The 23,974-nt window shown below is 36.6% G+C and overlaps 1 protein-coding gene across 5 annotated transcripts; it reads left to right on the forward strand.

The window, feature by feature from the left end:
* Window positions 1-890: 890 nt before the first annotated feature.
* Window positions 891-21,021, forward strand: LOC125683443 (uncharacterized). 5 transcript variants are annotated; one of them, XM_056142720.1, is made up of 8 exons: window positions 891-950; window positions 6,708-6,859; window positions 11,653-11,743; window positions 17,588-17,667; window positions 17,773-17,852; window positions 18,033-18,108; window positions 18,198-18,283; window positions 18,943-21,021. In XM_056142720.1, the coding sequence occupies exons 3-8, from the start codon at window positions 11,741-11,743 to the stop codon at window positions 20,526-20,528; spliced, it is 1,911 nt and encodes a 636-aa protein (XP_055998695.1). In that variant the 5' UTR covers window positions 891-950; window positions 6,708-6,859; window positions 11,653-11,740; the 3' UTR covers window positions 20,529-21,021. The 5 variants fall into 5 exon arrangements, with proteins under 5 accessions (XP_055998695.1, XP_055998698.1, XP_055998699.1 ...); XM_056142723.1 differs by lacking the exon at window positions 891-950 and adding an exon at window positions 16,432-16,538 and having other exon boundaries at window positions 6,578-6,859; XM_056142724.1 differs by lacking the exon at window positions 891-950 and adding an exon at window positions 16,437-16,538 and having other exon boundaries at window positions 6,578-6,859.
* The last annotated feature ends 2,953 nt before the right edge of the window (window positions 21,022-23,974 follow it).

Consider the following 23,974-nt stretch of genomic DNA (forward strand, 5'->3'; position numbering starts at 1 on the left):
AAAAGTCGTAACAGTGACTTCTTTAATCACGGAAAAAATTAAAAACATCGAAAATATTAGATGAACATCGTATTTAAAAATTTATCGATGTGTCAGATCGTTTATCTCGGGAGGGGTGTCCTTCTTTGTATGAGATGTATAATTGTTAATCTTCATAAAATGATAAATATGGGCCTAGTCAAAACTATTATACGTATGACTATAAACAATGAACACCTACATAATGTTATGCTGATCATGTTGTAAACCAATCGCATCTTCCCGGCTTCCCGGAAAAGCCCGAGATTGTACGATTGGTTGTAGGATGTTGCCTCGTTCTGGACGCTTCTTTCAGGAAATTTCCATAAGGCTGATTCAAGATTAAAATCACGGATTGAAGAAACGAACAGGCAGATTTTATTTATTCAAGAATTATCAAAACTTGATCTGCAAGATCAAAACCAAGCATCGATGAACAACGGATTTACTTCATATCGTATAAAAGTTGTCATTACAAAACAGAAGAGAAAACTGCTTAGATCCACCAAAGTCTGTCCGCCACTCTACTCTCATTTTTGCTATTTCAGGGTGGTCTATCGAAAATGAAAGTAGGTTTTTAATCAATTTTACGATATCTACTAATCAAGTAAGATTCTATTATAGCTTACGGACTTCACCTCACATATGAAACAATAGCAGTAAATTTGGAGCCAGGGTTGGGCAAAATTTGTTAATTTATAGTGTCCATAGTAAATTTGTGAAAATGAGTTTAAAATAAAAGGTTCCAATAGATGAGCAATAATCTTCTTTATTACATGTATCAGTGTAAGAATCTGATTGTACCCACAGTTTAATTCTCTCTGACATTTACTTCTAGCTGCTGCAGTAATTACATCTGGCAGAAAAATAATTGATAACGGTGATAGTGATAATTACTAGCTGCCATTCCGGAGGTCAGCTCATCTGTGACGGTCGTGCAGTTGACAATCCATGAGTACAGTTAAACTGCGCGTGGCATGTTGAACAAATTGAATCTGTCCTATATAAACTCGTGTGGTAAGAACAGCTTCACCATTCTTACGATGGAACCACAACCATTCACTCTTAAGGAATATTTCCCAGGAATTCCGGTCGACGAAGATGCATATGCCATGGTGACTGACGTCGTTTTGGAGTAACATCTTTACCGTATAAAGATGGAGTTGGCGAAGATTGAGTTGGCTAAAACGGAGAGAAAGTTCCACGGGGCGTGTCAACAAATAGTCCTCCTGAACTACAGTTACTCGGAGATACAGGACAGACACGATCAGGCCAAGGAGACGAACCTTCCAACGTTACGGTACAGCTACCGCCTCCAACTGGCCGTTATTGAAGGAATCAAGAACGTGTACCATGACTATGCCGCACTCCAGGCCCAGAAAATGCTAAGTCTGGAGCTGCAAATATTCGGGGAAATTCTAGACGACGAATTCGACGAGTATGAAGCTGTCAACTAGGTGAGATCCCTAGGCCGACATACACCCAGTCACCAGAGCCCGCCACGGACAGACAGACAAACCGTCCTCAGGCGGTGTTAAAAACCAATGGCCCTTTTCAGGACCATACAAATATTTCGAAAAGACACCTCCATTCACGAAACGAGATTCTATCATTTTCTTATGGTCAATTTATAGTTGATCATCTACTTTAGTCAAAGTGAAAAAATATGGATTGTTTGATTCGCTTTCTTAGTACATGTACTTGTTAATGTTGGGTCTACTTCAAAGTCATACGTCAACTGAATTTAGGCCTATTGCACATTTGAAAGACGTTTTATTTCTTACAAACGAAGAGAAATTAGTTTTCAGCATGGAGGACTTGAAAAATATGTGGTGTGAAGACATGTCCTTACTAATATTCTCTCCCAAAAACCTTCTTTTTAAAAAATAATTTGAAAGAGAATACCAGATAAACTTTTATAGGTATCCCTATAGCTATACCTAACATAGTACTTATTTGCCTTTAGAATAATATATGTGTGTATTCTCTTCTACACATTGTGAATACGTCCTTACTTAGTAGGTTTGGTCGGGAGAGAGAGAGAGAGAGAGAGAGAGAGAGAGAGAGAGAGAGGCACCCACTTAATAACTTGTGAAGCCATAGATAATAAAGTAGTTTCATATCAATGAGTATTGTACATTTTTCGTGTCGGGGATTTTAAACTTCGTTATTTCAATCGAACTTTTGCATATGTATCACACAAATGCCATGCCATACAATTGTATATAATCTACGCAAGTTGTAGTATACAAAATACCACAAAGCCGATCGAGCTGTACTTCTTCATAAGTATATATATATATATATATATAGGTTGTGAGTTCGAGTCCCCGCTCGTGCCATGCTCGCATAAAACATAAGACGTAAACATAGGCAGTGAATTAATTGTAATTTGAATTGTCTGTTCGAAGTATTTACATGTATGCATTGACCAAAAAATTGTAAATTGACATCTTTATACACCCCCCTCCCCATCTATGTTTTGTTTGTATTAATCGAGTAATGTGCTTGTAGGCAAAACGAAACATATACAATGTACCCCAAAATAGCAATTTCAAAAGGAAAATGCATTACATAAACGCACTAACATTTTTTGACATGGTGTGATGTCTTTCTAAAAGATAATTCCTCTTTGGACACAACAATTCTACAATTCGGTTTCATCTTACATAAGCCATCTACATATTTTCTGTGAAACCACGTGTTTGTTAAACTGGTGACTGGTCCTGCCGCGTGCGTTCTGATAAACTGAGTGATACTATTTTTTTCTTTACTTATTTCGATATTACACTTTTTACAATTTTCAAGTCACACATCCGTGACAATTATTTATCACTGAAATTTCTCATGATAACGATATTTGAGCTAAAAATTGCATGCAGAACACTAATGGCACCATCACTACCACACAGTGCAAGTTTTATACATCCGCTCCCATACTCGCTACACAGTTTAGCGAAGATATGTGCGCATCTAACATCTAATTTCAATTAGATTGATTTTTATACTGCTTATTACCAACATTTTGTAACGCGGGACATTTCGGAAGCTTCCCATTATAAAGATATTATGCAAATGTCTTCGATTGATGTACATGTATATAGCATATACATGTATATTAGAACTAAAGAAACTCAGATGGAAACCGGACGAATGAAAAGGCCAATAAATCACTTTCTCTGTCATGTGCAGTTTACCTATATTCTGTTTTGAAAATTTTATCTGTGGTGAATATTTTTTTTTCCACATGTGATTAATTATGTTATGGAAAAGGATGCAGCGTAAGAAAACGGATATATAAAAAACCGGTTTATTCAGCCACTTGAGGGTGATTTCAGGAGCGGCAACGTATAACAAGAAAAGGATAAAAGGATGCATGTATAAAAACCGTGTTTATATAGGCGGGGGTGTTTTCCCGTAGAACGGCCAGGAATTTAACTAAAACCCCTGTTTAAACTTGATTATAAAGTTATAGGCTTCACATTTAGATAATCGCATTTTTGTAAAAACTTGAAAAACCTTCCAATACATGATGGTTTAAATATCTATAAGACACATGCATATCTACAAAATCAAGGAATAGTTACCCTCCGCCGTCATCAATGTACATGGGAGGTGTTTAAAAATAATTAAAATATTATTTAAAATAATTATATCACTTTATGTGTGTTTCAAGACGTTACATAGCATACTTACCTGAACTCGCTAATTCCCATTTGTGTAAGGCAACAGAGCGATAGCATGGACAAACGCAACCCACAAAGTACAAAAAAATGTTTTTAGCGTACAAAATCGTATTTGCTTAGTTTACGAATGCAAAACGGAGCCGTGTCGGAATGATCTGTAAAAAATTGAAGAAGAAAAATCGATAAATTTTTGTATAGGTTTTGAAGAAGAAAAAAAAATCACAAATTTACGCTATTGCTATAGGGATGCGGATTTTTTAAATATCCGTTTATTACACTGCGGATGTCCGTCATGAAATCATACTTGGCAATATGAACCCGGTTTTTCATATATATCTGTTTTTACGATACTACTAAGTGGTTAAAAAAAATGCCCGGACGTCGAAAGGATATAAATAATATGGGCTCTATTCACCCACCAAAATTCACAGTTGCGCTTTTGTTTCAAAACTAAAGGCACTTTACACAATAATTCCAAACAGCTTAGTTCTTGTTACCTATTTTATTAAGATTACGTAGATTCGGAAATATGACATCATAAACAGCACATTCGGCCGTCAATATCGGTATATTGGCGTAAAAGGCTATTTTCACACAGCTAGAAAACATCAAGCACAGAATTGGACACCCATCATATTCATGCCATAAATTTATCTTTCAAATACACATACTTAATTATATCTTCAATTATTTACGATTATGTTAATTTGATACTCCATAAAAACGGTATATAGACCTAAAATGAATCTATTTATCGTAAAATCTACACAATCATCATGTTATCTATATTGTATACTAATATATACATTTCAAAAACAACACTTCATGAAAAGTATGCCGGCGCGGCGTGGAGCGTTGCAGTTCATGTCCTAATGTATTTCCTAAAATGAAATTTATTTCTTATATATACATTTTACTCTCACTTATGTCGGAATTAAAAACCGTTGAAATAGACCGTACTATATAACTTGTCAAGTCGTTCTGTATTCAAACACACATTATTTACAATCCTACAGCGTGTTCATGAGGAAACGCCTATCATTACATTTTGTAAAATTATCAAATTTAAGGCAGCTCACTTCATCCAGAAATAGTTTCTCAAATCAGTACGAATTCATTTAATTATAAAAGATGTGATGATATATAATACGTATATATGCCAAAAAGGCAAAAAATATACAAATTTGGATAAAACATGATTTTCAAAAATATATATATTTCAACAAATCTGAGCAAAAGACTCTGGGGGACTTGAACTCGAGATCTGCAGTTCACTAGCCCAATGCTTTAACCACTGAGCTACGATGATAGACAAACAAATCGATGGATACAAATAATTTCACAAAACATGGTGTCATACGAAGTATAAGCTTTAGTGTAGTGAGATACCTGAAGGCGAAAACATTGAAAATGTAAATGTAACATAATATCTACATTATAGAATTATTGACTTGGCTCGGTGAATATTGTACTTCTCAGGTTGTTAAAGCATCGTATTAACCCTCTTCGATTGACAAGTATCCGATTCGTGTACTCTGGTCATTTGATGAGAGTAAGCGAATCGGACACTTGGCTAGCGAAGATGCGTATTGACTTAAAATGTCAATAATTGTTTTATTATATGATTGTCTAATTCAAAGCATCTAAACTATAACTGTTAGTACTAAAGCTTACGAAAAGAGACCTGGTCGGCCATCTTTCAAGATCTAGTCGAAAGTGATTAGAGACGCGAGTTTTCATTGGACGAAACATGATCACCAATCGTATTCATTAAAAATTTCCCAATTTATTTCTAGCTTGATGTTGGAAAAATCAAGTGATATATTTGCTTCGAAGACAGGTGAAGTTGATTCTATATTTTGTAGTTTGTGATTTCCAGCCAACAGAAAATCTACATGTACATAACACAATATCCACGTAATGTGTCTTTATTCATGTTATATAATAACTACACCGTAAATATCCATATTTGGGCATTATCTTCTTTTTTTAAAATTATTTTAATCCCAAAAATCTCTACTCACGAGTACTCTGAAGTTCATATCAAAGCAATTTAGAGTTCCTCATGGACAATATCTACCAAGTATTTGGTGCTCAGGTCTTTCAATAATCCGTTGGGATTTCCATGGGCACGAATTGTACTCCTTTTATTAGCCGACACATTTGTTTATATTCTAATAAGGTAGAATTTATTCTAAAGCTTCTTGTTGTGACCATCAACTCGACATCTAGATACATCGACGATGTTTTATAAACAGTACACTCTTTTATTAATATGTCAATTCGAATCGCAGTGAACTCGATATAAAAGACACCATTGAGTCTTCACTATCAGCCTCATATTTGGATATTTTATTAAACATAGACATCAATGAAAAACTAACAACTCAACTTTATGACAAAAAAGATGACTTCATCTTCTCCATCGGTCAATTTCCCATATTTATGTAGCAATATTCCATTATCACCTGCATATGGTGTTTATATCACTCAACTGATTGTGCATGTTCTGCATATGATCAATTTCAGGTTACAGACAAATAAGTTGACGTTACAAGGGCTTCAACAGGAACTTAAAGTCAGCATTTCGCCAACTGTTATTGTCGACTTCCAGTGGTCGAGCGACTATATATGTTATGGTTTTCTGAAGACTACCGTGATTAATTGCGGGCCTACAACTCGTATATTATAAAATGATAAACTTAATTATGTATATCAAATATCATCGTTATTACAGTATTTGATTATTCTCTTAAAAATCAAATTACGGACAGTTACATTTAAATGTATATTCTGATCCCGTGGTTTGTTAGTTTATATAATAAACACCCCTGCTTTCGCTATAATTCCTTAATTACTGGGGTTTTTTTGTTTCTTGAGGGGAGGGGGGTGAAGGAGAGTGACATATTCTTATTAAAGAGTTTTTATTAAAACATTTTGTCTTTTTTACCTGGGTTTGAATGTTCTAGTTCTCTGAATATTTTCGTTATCGGTGACTAGCAGATGCGGAAGGTCTCCCGGAAGTCTGTACAGACTAGCGATTATCTCACTAAACACAAGGGAACATTGATCGAGAGCTTCCGATTTAGTGTTCAGGCTTCTGGATTCTATTCACCACACCAGAGAGCAACATGTTAACCCAGTTCACTAAAATCGTAAGTATAGGGCATTGTTCTGTAAAATCGGTCTGATTTGTCTTCGTATTGATATACATGTATCAAAAATGAACACATATAAATGAAGAGAACTTTGTATATATACATTAGGACTGTATGATGTAATATTTTATATATCTTTTTTTTTAAGTATTTACTTCCTGTTTTTAATTGATTTGGGTAACGGCAGCAAGTGAGTCTGTAATTAGATAAATATAGCTCCCTAGGATTCTCAAGAGGGACATTAAACAATATACAATCCAATCCCTATGAGAGAAAAAAAATGGTGCGCTTATATTAAATATTTTATGTTTCCTGTGAAATAGGCGAGTCTATATGTATATTTCCTGTAAAATCTAGCTGTATTATAGTGTATAGAATGTGGAATTCAACCAGTTGTAGGCAGATGTAGCTGTATAGTACAATGTTTCCACAGCTCGCACGCTTGTTCCTTATAGTGAATAAAGATAAATATCCCCCAGTCCATTTTCCGCTTTCGTATTGTGGAGAAAGTAATTAGAGTTAAACAATATATATAGTGAATATTTGAAAGAGTGAGATTTTGTGACAAAGTATTCAAAGACAAATGATAATTATGGTGGTGGAACTTCCGTTTAAAATCCCAAATGGTGGAAGTGCAAAGCTAATTAGAATTCTTGCAGCGATATTGAGAGGAGAAAAACGGGTATTCATCTTTTCTTTCTTCGGTATCTTTGTTTTGTTTTGATACGTTACTTTCGAGAATTTTGCACTCATACATTCATGGAGACTCGCCAGCGTTAGGTGGAATGCCACTTTTGACCTATGCGTGGCCCTCAAGGCTGTAGCGGTAGAACTTCCTCGTGCCCGACTCTTGACTTTCGTTCGGCAAAAGAAGTCGCTACCTATGTTAAGTTTTACGTCTTCGATATGACGTGGTGCTACCTCCTCGACCTAAAACGTAAAAGTTTGTCATGAAGTTTGAATTCATTATGCATGTTGCAGTGTACTATTACTGTATGTGTAACCATTAGATACAAAACGAGAAACATGTATTTCTCTTACAAAGGATCGGAGAAGGACAATATCATGAAAAGTATCCATTGTGCAATATGTTTACCATTCCATTCTCTGATCTTGATACAATGTGTATCATAACAATATCATTTTACTTCTATAAACACTTGCTAAAGTCATGTAAAGTCTTATTATTATTATTTTTTTTTTTTTGGATATGAAAATGCTTTAAATTACAAAATTTTCGGGATTTTACTTTTTAAAGGAACTGGTCCACGTTTTTTCAATTTGTTTCTTTTTTGATGTTAAAAATTAGAAATATGACAGCCAAAACGTTGACCTTCTGAATGCAAGGATAAAAGCAATATTTTACGTAAACAAAGACTCGATTTTTTATGTTTACAAACAAACCAGTGAAATGTTAATTTTGTAATTCAAATCATCTTCATTTTGCAGTCAGACATTTAACTTTTAGATGACACATTTTACCCAAAGAATATTTGAAATGTGATAGATACAACAAACTTGATCGATATCCATTTCTTTTGAAAACTTCGTACACAATAGCCTACCACAATCTTTATTTACAAAACAAATAATAAATTCTCTATCACTAAAATGTGCTTCTTTGATAATGCATAACCTTAATTTTTTGCGAAACCTTTCAAACACATTAGGCAGTAGTTTTTCATCATTAAAAGTGAAAAAAATAAATTAGGGGGAAATCTTGAATCAGTCCCTTTTTTTTATTTCTAAAATTTGTATGGAATTGTCTTTGATATCATTATCAGGTTTATTTATTTTGTACGCCCGTCTAAATATGGTACAGCAATGTACATGTATCTACGTACATCCGTCCGTCCTTCCGCCTGTCCTTCCGTCCGTACGGAGTTTTCTGTTTCTATTTTCATTTCTCTATCATATATCAATTAAGCCGAAAATTGCTATATAACTTTTTTGTGGGTCACTCTAGATCATGTGCAATTTTGATCTATTTCGACCTCTTTTGCAGGAGTTTTGTCCCTTTATTTGAAAACTATTGTTATATGGAGAGTACATAATTTGTCCGACTAACTCCTCTCACAATTTTCAAGTGAGGAGCTTCTTATTTTACAGAATGTGTATATTGGTATTGAAGATGTGTATATGACAAGGACTTTGATTTTCGTCAATGTTCAAGAAAATTACGTGTTGTTGAACTTAGTCCGTTTTGATGAGATATATTAAATAAAGGGCATAGTTTGTGCTTTTAACTCTACACAAATTTGAAGGTAGGGCCTTTGTAAATAACGTGAAGATATGCATAGTGCAGAGATTACATAATTAAGAGTAGCGCGAACACGCAAATACATGTACCAGAGGTGGGATCAGGTGTCTAGGAGGAGTAAGCATCCCCTGTTGACCATTCACATCCGCTGTGAACCCTCTATCTTGGTCAGATAAGCGCAGTAATCAGTATGGAAAGAACGGCGTATGAAACACGCCAGACCACATTCAACCCAATGCCAAGCTATGTTTGCAATTAAGATCATCCTACCGATTATAGAATTTGCGAAACGCTGATTTTAAACGAGACTGTTGAATCTCTTGTAGCATCAATTATTTTTGAGTAGCTTGCCTTGATTCAAAACTTGATCATATGCTAAACAGTTTAGAGATATAAACACCATATGCAGGAGATAATGGAATTTTGCTACGTGAATATGGAGAAGTTGAAATCATCTCGTTTGTCGTAAAGTTGATTTGTTAGTTTGCCGTTAACATCTATGTTCAATGAAATATCTAAATATGAAGCAGATATGGAAGACTCTGTGGTGTCTTGTTTTGAGTTTACTAGTATTTATTGAATCGACATATAAATGAAAATGATTTCAATATGTTCAATATGCCCTTTGAAATTATTAAAAATAAAATCGGGAGGCGAGTGATACCTCTTTAACTAGTAAATTATCAAATAAAACCTTATACCCCACATATAGAGTTACATGGCTGCAAATTTCCTCAACATCCAAGATGTATTCAGTGCGGGGCAATATACATGTATGTATCCCAAAACCCTTATAAATTCCTTTCAAGATTGACTCTAGAGTGCATGCTTCGGCCACAATCAAGGTAACAGAAATGATCAACCGTATGATGTGTTACAGTTGTGGACCAGTTTTCCAAAGTACAAATGTGTGGATAAAAGGGTCATGTACTCAGATGTTATAAACTGATTTGGTTGACCTCGCAGCTCTGCAAAAGAGTCTTAATACGTTTGGTTTGAAAATCAAGAAATAAACAACTACATGTATTTAAAAAAAAAAACTTCACTGGAGTACTTAGTGGGACAATTACACGATTAAACCTGTGAAGCACGAAAGGCACCATAGTAGATTTGATCACGTACCGCCTAGCGGTGAATTTTTAAAAAAAGTTATTTATTTATCGTCTAATTAATATACGTATTAATTAATATACGTATTTGAGATATGAAATTAACCATCTTCCGTACATCATGACGACTTCGTGTTCTAGATACGGATTTTTTCCCCTGGCCTATATTAGTATGTTGTGTTTGGTCACGACCTTATAACCTACTGCAAAACATAAAGCACACGTTTCGAAGACGTTATGCTGAACTTACGTAGCTTAGGATTTTTTGACTGAGGATCTCTGTTGTCAAAATTTTGCAAAAAACCTGTTGATATAAATTTTCATTTGAGATGGCGTTTGAGACAAGGTAAAGGGAAGGGTAGGGGTCAATGAAAGTTTTAAACATTGAGGAATTTCGCGCATTCGTGTTTCACAACTAGTCGTGTTGCTTTGGATTTGTTATTGTAGTTGTCTTCTTTTCTAAGTTACTGATAGGTTCTTCTTATCAACGAATTATTGAATTTAATGTGACATTAACCCTCATGAGTTGTTAAATCCTTAATGTGATATTAGTTAATGGGTTCATTAAATGTCGTTGTCTGAAACCTTTATTAAACTCGTATAAGTTAATGTAACATTAAATATCTAAACTCTAATCAAACAATCATTAATGTTTAATACCAATGCAACATAACGTAAATTTAAAAAAGCTCTTTCATATATTCTAATTAGGGTTAATGCCACATTAAATTCAATGACTGGTTGATACAATCGGGTCTCGGTCTCTATCTGCTGATAGATGTCCCTACTACGAGCCGATATCAAACGTTATGATTTTTGACCTCCCAAAACATCTCTGGAAATTGAAACTGATTTTTGTTTTGGTTGCTTTGATAGCAAAGTAATACAACATGCGCACGCATGCATACACTTTTATTGTTTCCATTTCTCACATTACAGGAACATATTTTACAGCACATCTTAATCTTGGAGCTTGCTAGTTGATAAGATTCATTTCTGGTCTATCCGTAAACTTGCAAGCTAATCAGATTTACCTCTGGTCTATCCGTAAGCTTACAAGTTAATCAGATTCACCTCTGGTCTATGAGTAAGCTTGTAAGCTAATCAGATTCACGTCTGGTCTATGAGTAAGCTTGCAATCTAATCAGATTCACTTCTGGCCTATCCGTAAGCTTGCAAGCTACGGTAATCAGATTCACCTCTGGCTCCGGGCCATAAAGCTCAGACGAGCTTGTTGTTGATCGATGTCTCTTTTGTTTGCTATATGTTCCTTCTATAAAAGTGAGACTGCGATCAAAAGTGAGCTCGGCTAAATCTTATGGCTCTGAAGCCTGGTCTAATCCTAAGCCTGGTCTAATCATAAGCCTGGTCTAATTCTAAGCTTGCAAACTAATTTAAACTTCGTTTCCTCTTTCTTTCAGTACGGTGCCATGGAAATATTCTGCAGCCATGTCGTGATCTCTAAATACAAAACAATATCCGACTGAGAGAGAGGAAATACGCCATGAAATGGTAAATCATATCAAAATACATTAAAGACGTGTTTTCATTTCGTTTATGTTTATTCTAACTCATGTTGTTAATAATTACTTTCGCAGACCAGCAGTATATTTGAAATAGAATCCATATTTTCTCACCTGATAATAAATCCGAGAATTCCTATGATTATATAGCAAGCTAATTAGACCCACTACTGGTCTATCCGTAAGCTTGCAAGCCAGTTAGATTCACCTCTGGTCTATGAGTAAGCTTACAAGCTAGTTAGATTCACCTCTGGTCTATGCGTAAGCTTACAAGCTAATAAGATTAACCTCTGGTCTATCTGTAAACTTGCAAGATAATTATATTCACCTCTGGTCTATGCATAAGCTTACAAGCTAATCAGATTCACCTCTGGTCTATGAGTAAGCATACAAGCTAGTTAGATTAACCTCTGGTCTATGCGTAAGCTTTCAAGCTAGTTAAATTCACCACTGGGGTATGCGTAAGCTTACAAGCTAGTTAGATTGACCTCTGGTCTATCTTGTAAACTTGCAAGATAATTATATTCACCTCTGGTCTATGCATAAGCTTGTAAGATAATTAGATTGACCTCTGGTATATGCGTAAGCTTGCGATCTAGTTAGATTCACCTCTGGTCTATGCGTAAGCTTACAAGCTATAGTTAGATTGACCTTTGGGCGCCACCACCACTACGTTATGTTCCTGTAACTGTGCGGAATTTTAGACTTCGATTTATAGACAATAAGAATTTATTGATGCATTGGCAGTTGATGATCCCTATCCCTCGTTCATGATTGATTGATTGATTGGTTGTTGTTTTCCGCCACACACAACAAGTTTTCAGTTATCTGGTGGCGCCCAGTTTTTATTGGTGGAAGAGAGAACCCAGATACAATGTACCTGAGAAGAGACCACCGACTTCCCGAAAGTAAACTGGGAAACTTGCTCACTTACCGGTGCGAGCGGGATATGAACTTGCGCCGACCAGAGGTGAGAGGCCGTGTGATTTTGAGCGCGATGCTCTAACCACTCGGCCACGTAGCCCGCCCCCTCCCCTGCACCCTTGTTGAAGAAACATAACATTATGTACATCACATTATTGTAACGAATGGCTTTCTTCTTGTATTCAAGATATTACTACGTTAGTTTAGTCCTTGGCTGATCATTACCACGTATTGATGCTCGTAAATAGCTATTCAATCCGATTGGTCAGTGCTACCTGTGGTATTTTGCCGGGTACTGAGTTTGATAAGCAAAATAGTGTCCATTGCATTGAAATCAAACAGCCATTTGATGATTAATACGGTAATCAGTGTATGAAAATCTCACTCTGTAAAGCGAACTGTCAAATTGCTGTAGGAACGATAGTACGTGTATATCTGGTTTCCTGTTGCTTAATTAGGTGTATCGCTTGGGTACATACTCGATTTTTTTTTATTAATTGAAATTGTAATATTTTGTAAAAGAAATGAAAGGATTAAAAATATTTTACACAGGATACGCTTTGTATTTACATAAAACTCGACTCCCTAAATCGTGTTTATAAACACGGTGTTAAACTATATCTAGAGTAAGACGAATGCGCAAGGATTTCATAGGACTATGTAGAGCACGTGCAGAGATGAGAGCATCAAAGTTTCTAAAATGTGTGTCAATAGCATTCAGCCTTTCGAAATATACTAGCGGGAAAAGAAACTGGGCATTATAAAATTTAGTATAATTTTTCTATATTTATTGTTTGTATTCATAGAATCTAAACAATCGATAAAGGTGATATTTTTTAACAATATCGGATAGTACCCGACTCAGATGCACGGACTTTTTCATAGTTAGTGAACACATGTTGTTTATTGAAGTGTTCGTACGCACGAGTTTTACTGACCAATACTGTTTGGAGTAAGAAGTGTAAAAGGTTTGTTTGGACACTATTCGTTAAGGAAAGTACTTTAGTTTGACAAAATTTATCCTTCTGTCATGCAACGGCTCAGCGAAAACCAACGTAATCGTGCTGTTGGGATGATTCAAGCTGTAATGGCACAATATGTCGTAGCAAGACACTTTGGAGTTCATCGGAACACCATCCAGTCATTATGGAGACGTTTCCAACAATCTGGTAACACTCAGGATCGACCACGTTCTGGGCGTCCTCGTGTGACGTCGCGTCGACAGGACAACCACATTAGACTTGTGCACCTGAGAAATCGTTTCCAGACAGCAAATTTGACCGCTCGTAGCATTCCTGGACTTCGACCAATCAGTCCAAAAACTGTGCGTATTCGTCTGCGCGAGCACAACATCAGACCAAGACGTCCAGCAGTGCGCCCAATACTGCTTCAACGTCATCGTATCGCTAGACTAGTGTGGTGCAGACGACATCTGCGATTCAGAATACAGGACTGGGCCAATATTCTGTTCACTGATGAATCCAGATTTCATTTGGATAGCAGTAACAGCCGTTGTAGAGTGTATCGTTGCGTTGGGGAGCGGTATTAGAACGCTTGTGTTGTGCAACGCCGACAATTTGGTGGAGGTAGCGTTATGGTGTGGGATGGAATAACAGCACGTGGAAGGACCCCTCTACAAATTGTCAATGGAAATCTCACCGCCGTACGCTATGGAGACGAAATTATTCAGCGCCATGTGATACCCTTCATACAGAGACAGCAAAATCACATCACTATACAGCAAGACAACGCAAGGCCACATGTTGCACGTGTAGTCAGGGAAATGGAACGACGTCTACGCCGTTTACCAAATCAGCCAGTGACATTGGCTGATTTATGCCAGGCTTTAACCAACATCTGGAACAGCATCCCTCAAGCATTTCTGAACACTTTAGTGACATCAATGAGGCGCCGTTGTCAAGCATGCGTGAATGCAAATGGTGGTCACTTTAACTTTGTTAATCCAAGTTCGAATACCAGTATCTTTCAAGTGTGCTGAAATTGACGTTATTCGACGTGAACATTAATGGATTATGAAATGTTTAACGAATACATTTGTTAACAGTATTACAAAAAAAAAAGTAATAATAAAATATGTTCATTGTTATTTTTTATTATTTTTTCATATTTTAAATAATGCACACTTTCTTTTTTCCGCTACACTCTAAAAATGGTGTTTAGATCCTAAACACAAAGTTAAACACATTTCTTGTGTACAGTTTTGAACGCGTTCTAAATCTAAACATGTTTAACACTTTTTGTGTTTAGGTTTTAAACATGTTTAACACTTTTTACGTTTAGGTTTTGAACATGTTCAACCCAATGTGTTTAGGTTTTGAACATGTTTAAATCTCTTTGTGTTTAGGTTTGGAACATGTCTAACTAATTGTGTTTATGTTTTGAACATGTTTAATTCTTTTTATGTTTAGGTGTAGAACATGTTTAACCCTTATTATGTTTAGGTTTTGAACATGTTTACCCTTATTGTGTTTAGGTTTTGAACACGTTTACCTCTTTTGTGTTTAGGTTTTGAACATGTTTAGTTCTCCTTGTATTTAGGTTTTGACTTTGTCTCAATTACAAAATGATTTGCTAACCTTCTATTTAAAACTCAATCCACAGCATTAAAGAGTCTTAAATAGTAGTTTTCTCTTCTATTATAGGAGAATAACATTGCAAAATCTAGCAAGAATATCCCTTGTATTACAAACTGTGTCTATGGGATCCATGATGTTTCAAATCGAACAATGCGGGTTTGCGCGGTTCTTCTCAAATTACTTGCAAGTCCGATAACTCTATTTCTATATTCTAATTGCCGAAACAACACGGTTGACATTTCCGTGATACATGTTAAAGACAAAACCATTAAAAATCACTTATGCACATATAAGAAGTAAACTATACATGGTTAAATATCATCCGGCAAGTACAACTTCAACAATTTTTTTGTCTTTGATATGCTAGTTTTCGCATAACAGGCACTGTCACATGTTGAATTAAAAAGGGGGGCATCAATTGCAACTGATGTTCTCTTTCACAAGATTTAAATGAATTTTGTTCCAATGCAAAGTAAGAGTGGTGCATTGGTTTAAATTAACACTAAAGACACGTCTAATACCAGAGACAATGAATTACACTATTTTTTTTATTCAATATGTATGTGTCCAGACCTGTTCAAGTTGAAATGGAATTCCAGATCAAAATTTTCTGGATACTCCTAAACTCTGCTCATTTCCAACAGGAAAGGGTTGAAGCCCATAGACGGCTCTTCTAATGGTTCCATCAATTTTGGATATCGACCTCGACAGTGTATACTTGCAATACGGCGTATGATGTACACTATGGTCACTATCGGGGCCTGTTACACTATAGCAGTTTGAAGTATGGCAATTCTGACATGCAATTTTTTCTGCAATTCGAATTTCATTTACAGAAGACAGGAATATTCTACATGAAGACTGTAAAACTAATGTCAACAATGTAACTAAGCTTATCATGTTCAAAACCTAAACGCATAGACGTTTAGGATTGTGTTTAGACGTTTAGGATTGTGTTTAGCAAGTGTTTAGCATGTTATTTTGTGTTTAGATACTGTATTTTTGCATAGCTAAACATGTTCTCAGTCTGAACATGTTTAGGGTAGAACATGTTTATTACACTTCGCGTTTAGGATATAAGCACAATCCTAAACACGTTTAGACCTAAACACGTTTAAAAAGTGTTCCAAACCTAAACATTGTTTTTAGAGTGTAGTATAGATTTAAAAAGCTGCCGCGGTGCTCTGGAGGTAGAGCGTTCGCCCCGCATGCGGTAGGTCTGGGTTCGAATCCCGGTCGCGGCAGACCTAAGTCGTTAAACAGGTAATGACAGTTCCATAGTCAAACGCTCGGTATCAGATTTGAATGTTACGTGTCACAGTAGGTGTGTCACGCTAAAGAACTCTCATAGCTCAATGGCCGTAAACGCTGACCATAGGCCTTTTGAAGCCCTTCATTGGTCTTGGTGACGTCCCCATTTGAGTGAAAAATTCTCGAGAGGGACATTAAATAAGATACAATCAATCAATCAATCGACATAGATCAATGCTAAATCAATTTAGGGAGCAAACATAAAGAAGTAAGAACTGAAAATTTTCGTAGTAACTTTTTTCTCCGAAGCCGTCAACTTTGATAGTTGAGTCACGTGCAACATGCAAACCTAAATAGTGTTCGTGCCTTGTTTTGAAAATGAAAAGTTGATATGCCTCAAATTCATCATTGTGTCAGTTTTTGATATTTAGGATCGTTGCTATGTTTTACGTAAGTTAAGGTAAAGTTAACGAACAGTGATCAATATCATAACTGCTATAAGCAATACAAAATTAAGAGTTCGGCAAACACGGACCCCTGAATATACAAGAGGTGATATCAGGTGCCTAGGAGAAGTAAGCATCCCCTGTCGACCGGTCAAACCCGTCGTGAGCCTTGTATCGTGATCAGGTAAACCGAGTTATCCGTAGTCAAAATCTGTGTGTAAAGATTGCCTAACAATTGTTATGAAACATGTCTGACGGTGTATTGGCAAACTAGATCATTATTACGACCATAGAATTTGCGAAATAAACATATATCAAATACTATTATATTACTAATGGGTATCCAAATATTTGTTTACCAAAATCATGTCCATGCCTCTTTAAAGCTCTCTGACCAGTCAGGTCCATACCTAAATATATTCTAATTCCATTGCTGTACTTAAGAAACACTTGGTAAAACTGTGTGCTTTATTGAAATATGCTTTTACTTTTGGTAAGGTATCTGCTTTATGGATATATTTTTAAAATTACTTTGGTAAGGTATCTGCTTTATGGATATTCTTTTACTTTTGGTAATTTACCTGCTTTATGGAGATATTATTTTACTTTTGTAAGGTACCTTTGGTTGGAGAACATCGTCTGAATAATTACCCACACGTGAATAAATACCCTCACGTGAATATGGAGAATACATGGTAGGTTGCAATTTCAGAAAACTGTTGATCATACCTGTAATTTATGTTGGACAATGGAACACTATTGAAAGAAACTAATTTATTTTGTAATTTTTGTTGCTATAGCAATAATTGCACTTGCTGTTGTACGGATGAAGGACAATGTCCCAATCCTGCACCGAGGATATATAATGCTGTTATAATCGGCAAGTATTATTGTAGCTACACAGTACGAGAGATTCTGTATTCATTACCTCTGTTATCTGTTTTTCGCTCGAAAATTTCCATTGTTCATGCAAGTGTCAAAGTGTAAACTATATCTGAAATATATTCGATATAATATGAAAGTACCGGTATATGGTGCCATCTTTTATTTTGTTTTTCAGCCTGTTGTCTTCTGTTCTTCGGAATCATCCTTTTTGGGATTCTGATCTACCTACTTAATAAAAGATGGAGGATAGGGTAAGCACAAAGCACGTTCTATTGTTCCATCGAAAGTTACATTTACCAACTGTCTTGAATTCAAGTTTCTCTTCCTCAATTCCTTTCAGTACGGCTCCGTGGAAATATTCTTCAGCCAAGTCATCTCTAAATATAAAACAATATCTGAATGAGAGAGGGAATACGCCTAGTAATGGTAAGTCATATCAAACTACATTAAAGACGTGTATTCATTTGGTTTATGTCTATGCTAACTCATGTTGTTAATAATTACTTTCGCAGACCAGTAGTATTTTTAAATGAAACTCATATGAGCTCACCTGAGCATAAATCCGTGTACTGGTATTCCTATGATGGTATACCAAAGAGGTGTCGTTTGTATTGCTTTTCAGAGCGTTCCTTATCCATGGCGTCTCTATGTTTTGTCTGCGTTTCTATCCAGGGGTATATGGCTAATCACTAAACATCTCACAGATCAGCAAAATGTTTTAGACTCTATTACAAGTTTCCAAGATAACTGTCGTGGTCCGGGATTGGTTGATACAAAGTCTGCAGTAGTGATTCCAATACGATTGAATGCAAAGTCATCAAATATCGCACAAATGTCCCTTTATTAGTGTTTATGTTTGTGAGCGATCAATATTCAAAATGACCACTGTCACTTCTAGTTAAGATCTATGGTTGCTTCAGGTGTCACCTATCATCGCACAAAATATTCAGTTATACAAATTGATGTATATAACTCAAGTGAAATAGCGTTGTGACCCGTATATAATTATTGTCAAATCTAGTAGCACATGTATTGAAAAATATCCTATTTTCGGTGTAATTTAACTCTCATCTTTTTTTTTCAAGCAGAAAGTCGCAAAGCTGGAAAAGATTGTGAAGAAAACGAAGAAGAAATACTATTCAACGACCTCAAACCTTATGGTGTAGAGCAAAGCTCTTGCAATCGCATCCGGTCTCAGAATACTGCGTCAAATAAATATGACTACACTTTGTTTAGAGGTCGAAAACAGAAAAGTTGTGAAACCGTTGATTCCGATTTTTCGGTTGTCGGCCCAATAGCTGGGACTTCCCAGGAGTCAACTTTGACAATAGAAAATGAATTTCAAAAGGAATACGACTATGCCAGTTCTTTAATGGTACAAGAACTGGATAGAACATCTGATTCTCTTCCTGAAGGTAAAATGGAATCGCCACTTCCCGATCAACGGGGGAAAACTGTTAGGAAGATACGGTCAAAGACCTACAGCAAACAGGAAGTCGTTAAACCTCCTAACCCCAGGCGATCTAAATTTCCAAGCCCACCATGGACTAAACGTTCCACGCGACAAAAGAAAACCAAGTCTAAAAAGGTAGATGAGACGGAGTACGTAGAATGGTCGACGTGTAATACAAACGTCATTAACTGCACGCGCAATCTTAACGACGAGTGTCTCAATCCTACCACTGTCAGAAATCGTAGCAACATTAGAAGCATGTCTTTAGATACGGCATGTTTGATGGATAGAAAAAAAAGCGATGATGCTTATGGCGATTCGGATTCGGATGATGAAAAAGAAGAATTTACACCCCAGTTAACTTGGTATATACAAAAGTTGAAAGCGAAACATCTTCACCTCTTAAAGAAGTCTCATAGCGTGCAGGTGAATACGAAATTCAACAACAACGATATGCCAAAAAATAAAACATTGGGTTCCAAGTCTTCGCAAAGTCTTGGTGTCCGGTATTTACTAGATAAAACCAAAAATGCTAGTACGATGGATAACGCTGAAAGCAGGCCCTCTGCAGATTACTTGACTTTAATGGACGTACCAAGTCAAAATAAACATGACACTATATTAGAAGAAGCTGTGGATACAGCGAATGATGATCTTTCTAGAAGTGAAAACGTTGCTGGGGCTGTCAAGGACGATCTTGTTAAAAGTGAGGAAATTATGGGTGTCGTCAAGGACGATCTTGTTAGAAGTGAGGAAATTGTGGGTGTCGTTGAGGAGGATCTTGCTAAAAGTGAAGAAATTGTGGGTGTCGTCAAGGACGATCTTATTAGTAGTGAAGAAATTGTGGGTGTTGTTAAGGACGATCTTGTTAGAAGTGAAGAAATTGTGGGTGTCGTCAAGGACGATCTTATTAGTAGTGAAGAAATTGTCGGTGTTGTTAAGGACGATCTTGTTAGTAGTGAAGAAATTGTGGGTGTCGTCAAGGACGATCTTGTTAGTAGTGAAGAAATTGTAGGTGTTGTAAAAAATGATCTTATTAAAAGTGAAGAAATTGTGGGTGTCGTCAAGGACGATCTTGCTAAAAAGGAAGAAATTGTGGGTATAGTCAAGGACGATATCGCTAAAAGTGGAGAAGTTGTATGTGTTACAAATGACGATCTTGTTGGAAGTGAAGAAGTTGCATGTGTCTCAGATAGTGACATGACAGAATTTAATTGAGGACGTTGTGTGTTAACTGATTCCATTCTTGTTTCGGAGAGAACTGATGGGAATTAATCTTGTGTAGTGTATTTACAAAGTTTATGACATTTATTAAGTTTGACTTTGTTTTACATCCCTTCGAGAACAGTTCACTCATATTGAGACATCACCAGCTAGAGGTGAAGTACCACAAATTTAGATTATGTATACTGCTCAGGGCCATTGCAGTGATCAAGGATTCTTAATGCGTCAAAGCCTGCTGCAACACGGGATCTCCGACCCGTAAGACCCGTGACTCTCACTTTTAACTGTCGATCGTTTGGCGAAGGAGCAATCGCTACCCATATCTACGTCTTAAGTTTGAAGCGGCTATGGTACGAGCGAGTATCTAACTCCTGACCTAGCCGTCACGAAGCGAACACACTACCACTGAGCTACCTTTACCAGTATTTCGTAAAATTCAAGAAAACATTGGAATCATTATTTTTGTATCAGATTTTTTTTCACCCTCTGCTTTGTGTCTCCTTCATTGATTGGCCAGGTACACGGGGTTGATAAAAGTGTATTTAGAGAGGGCAATTATTGTTCGCCATTTCATCTGCGTTAAAAGAACAGGCGGCAAATACTCTGTTCATGCAGTTGCATCCCCATAAACGTGACCTACAAAATGTGAAAGATTTAGATGCAAGATAATAGAGTTTTGGGGACAGGTAGTGTGGGGACATATCCTTAGTGATATTCTCTCTTGAAACATTTTAAATTAGCAATTTGAAAGAAAGTATTGGATTAACTCTTACAGGTGTCCCTATAACTACCTCATGCATTTGACTTTTAGTCAACATGCGCGCGCATGTGTATTTTCTCCCACGGTTAACAGGAGAGAGAGAGAGAGAGAGAGAGAGATTTAATTATTCAATGCTGATTTACCAAAGTGTCACAGCAATGTAGCGGTAAAATGTATATATATCTTTAAACATCAAACACTTCAATTAAAGAAAAAATTAAAATCAAATTCGTCATCATTATCTCATTTGAGATAAATAAAATTTGATCCTATCAGGACATAACATATCCATATCACGGTGGCGAATCACGAATCACCCATTTTACATTTTATTTTACCAACTATCTGACTTTGACAATAATGAATTGTCACATAACTTTAATAGCAACACTTGAAGAATTTTCTCTGGAACAAATACATGTATATCAACTTCCCATATAACAATATTCCATTATCATCTGCATATGGTGTTTATATCTCTCAACTGATGCGATACGCAAGAGCTTGTTCCACATATGGTCAGGTTTTAAATCGAGGCAAGCTACTGACAAACAAGTTCATGGTACAGGGGTTTTAACAGTCTCGATTGAAGTCAGAATTTCGCAAATCCGATGGTCGTTATAACGATCTAGCTCGTCAATGCAACCTATTACTGGGTCAAATGCTGTCTGACGTGTTACATTTGATTACGGATGACTCCGTTTACCTGATGAGGATACAGGGCTCACGGCGGGTGTGACTGGTCGACAGGGGGTGTTTACTCCTCCTAGGCACCTGATCCCACCTCTGATGTGTCCAGGGGTCAGGGCCGTAAATTAACCTTCAATTTGGAGGAGGCAGGATATTAGACGGGGGTCTGGGGGCCGCCCAGGCCCCCAGACGCTGAGCACATTTTGTGCACACTGAACACGTTTCGTGCAAAATCCTTGATTCTAGGGCCTTCTAAGATGTTACTTGACTAACTCATTCTAAAAGAAAGATTTGGAATGCTTTTTAAGGGAGGTATCATGTTCTTAGTTATTGGAAACAACATAAATTCTAATGAACTTTAAATTTTAATTTTTTTGGCTCAAAAGTTGGAGGAGGCAGCTGCCTCCTCCGCCTCCATGTAATTTACGGCCCTGGGGGTCCGTGTTTGTCCAACTATCTTTTTTGTATTGCTTATAGATCACTGTTCGTTATCTTCACCTTTCATCTACTAAAATGGTGGTTCTACGTGCGATAGAAGCTGAGAACACTGATAGTTTTTTGTCTGTCGGAAAGTTCTAGAAAACAAGAAATTGTGACTAATCGTTATTGATAAAGGTGTTATTTACTCGTTTGAATTTTCCATTGTGTTGACTTTCGTCGTCATTTCCCCGCGTAATTGATCATGTCAAAGTCACGTGATTCGCTAACCGTGCATATAGTAAAGCGTTTGTTTTTAGTCATCTTTCGAGTAGTCCATAGACATTGCAATTTGAGCAGTATATATATTGTAGGCGGGGCTATGAACATAATGGTTGTAACATACAATATTACCCGTAGAAAAAGGTTGGCGTTCGCTTTGTAGATTACTGTAAAACGCACACCATTTTAATAAGCTTCGTGTACTTGTTTGTTTATATATATATTGCTTTACTTACTATACGAGATATACTTCTTTGTTCATATATAATTGCTTAACGTACTATACGAAATTTGTTTTAATCATAAAGATATACATGTAGAGACGCCACTACATGTATCAGGTAAAGTGCTGCTTTTGATCCATGCCACAGGTACTTGTTTCTGTAAAAGTATACAGACGTCATCAACAAGTGCCCGTGACCTATGCATAGTGCTCAGAACTGTTGAATTCAGTCTACCGTGACATGGGGCCTTTGTTTTTGATTGTTATTATTTTTTTATTTTTTCGTAAGACCCGCAACATTTGCTTTTAATTCGGTTCACAAATTTCCCGGACCAAAGACTCGAGTAGCCCAGCAGTCCAGTCACAAGGATGTATATTCTGGTCCCACTTCGTCTCGCCAACAGAGAACAGTCATGCTCTACCTATGTTAAACTCAATGAGAATCAATTTTGACAAATTCCCTACTTCTGCAACAGGTGCAAATTATTGCATGACGCCATTGGCAAGTGCGTATATTGTACACATGTAATACCACTGTCAGCTGCATATATAATACTATAACATTTGTAGTGAACTGTGTACACATTTAATGTGACATCATTGGTAAGTGTATTCTTTGCATGATGTCATTGTGAGCTGCTTATATATATAATAATATACGTGTACTTACGTTGGTTGGTTGTATGAAAGGTGAAGATAACGAACAGTGATCAATCTCATAACTCCTATAAGCAATACAAAGTATATAGTTGGGCAAACACGGACCCCTGGACACACCAGAGGTGGGATCAGGTGCCTAGGAGGAGTAAGCATCCCCTGTCGACCGGTCACACCCGCCGTGAGCCCTATATCCTGATCAGGTAATCGGAGTTATCCGTTTCTCGACTTGTATATTGTTCCTCGTCCCACTCGACAGTTTTTCACTCATATGAAGACGTCACCATTGCGGGAAAGGGATGCAAAATTTAGGCCTATGCTCGGCGCTTACGGCCTTTGAGCAAAGAGGAATCTTAATCGTGCCACACCTGCTGTGACCTCGGTTTTCGTTACTTATATATGAAGATACTG

The sequence above is a fragment of the Ostrea edulis genome, chromosome 6, assembly GCF_947568905.1.
Source record: "Ostrea edulis chromosome 6, xbOstEdul1.1, whole genome shotgun sequence".
Lineage (NCBI taxonomy): Eukaryota > Metazoa > Mollusca > Bivalvia > Ostreida > Ostreidae > Ostrea > Ostrea edulis.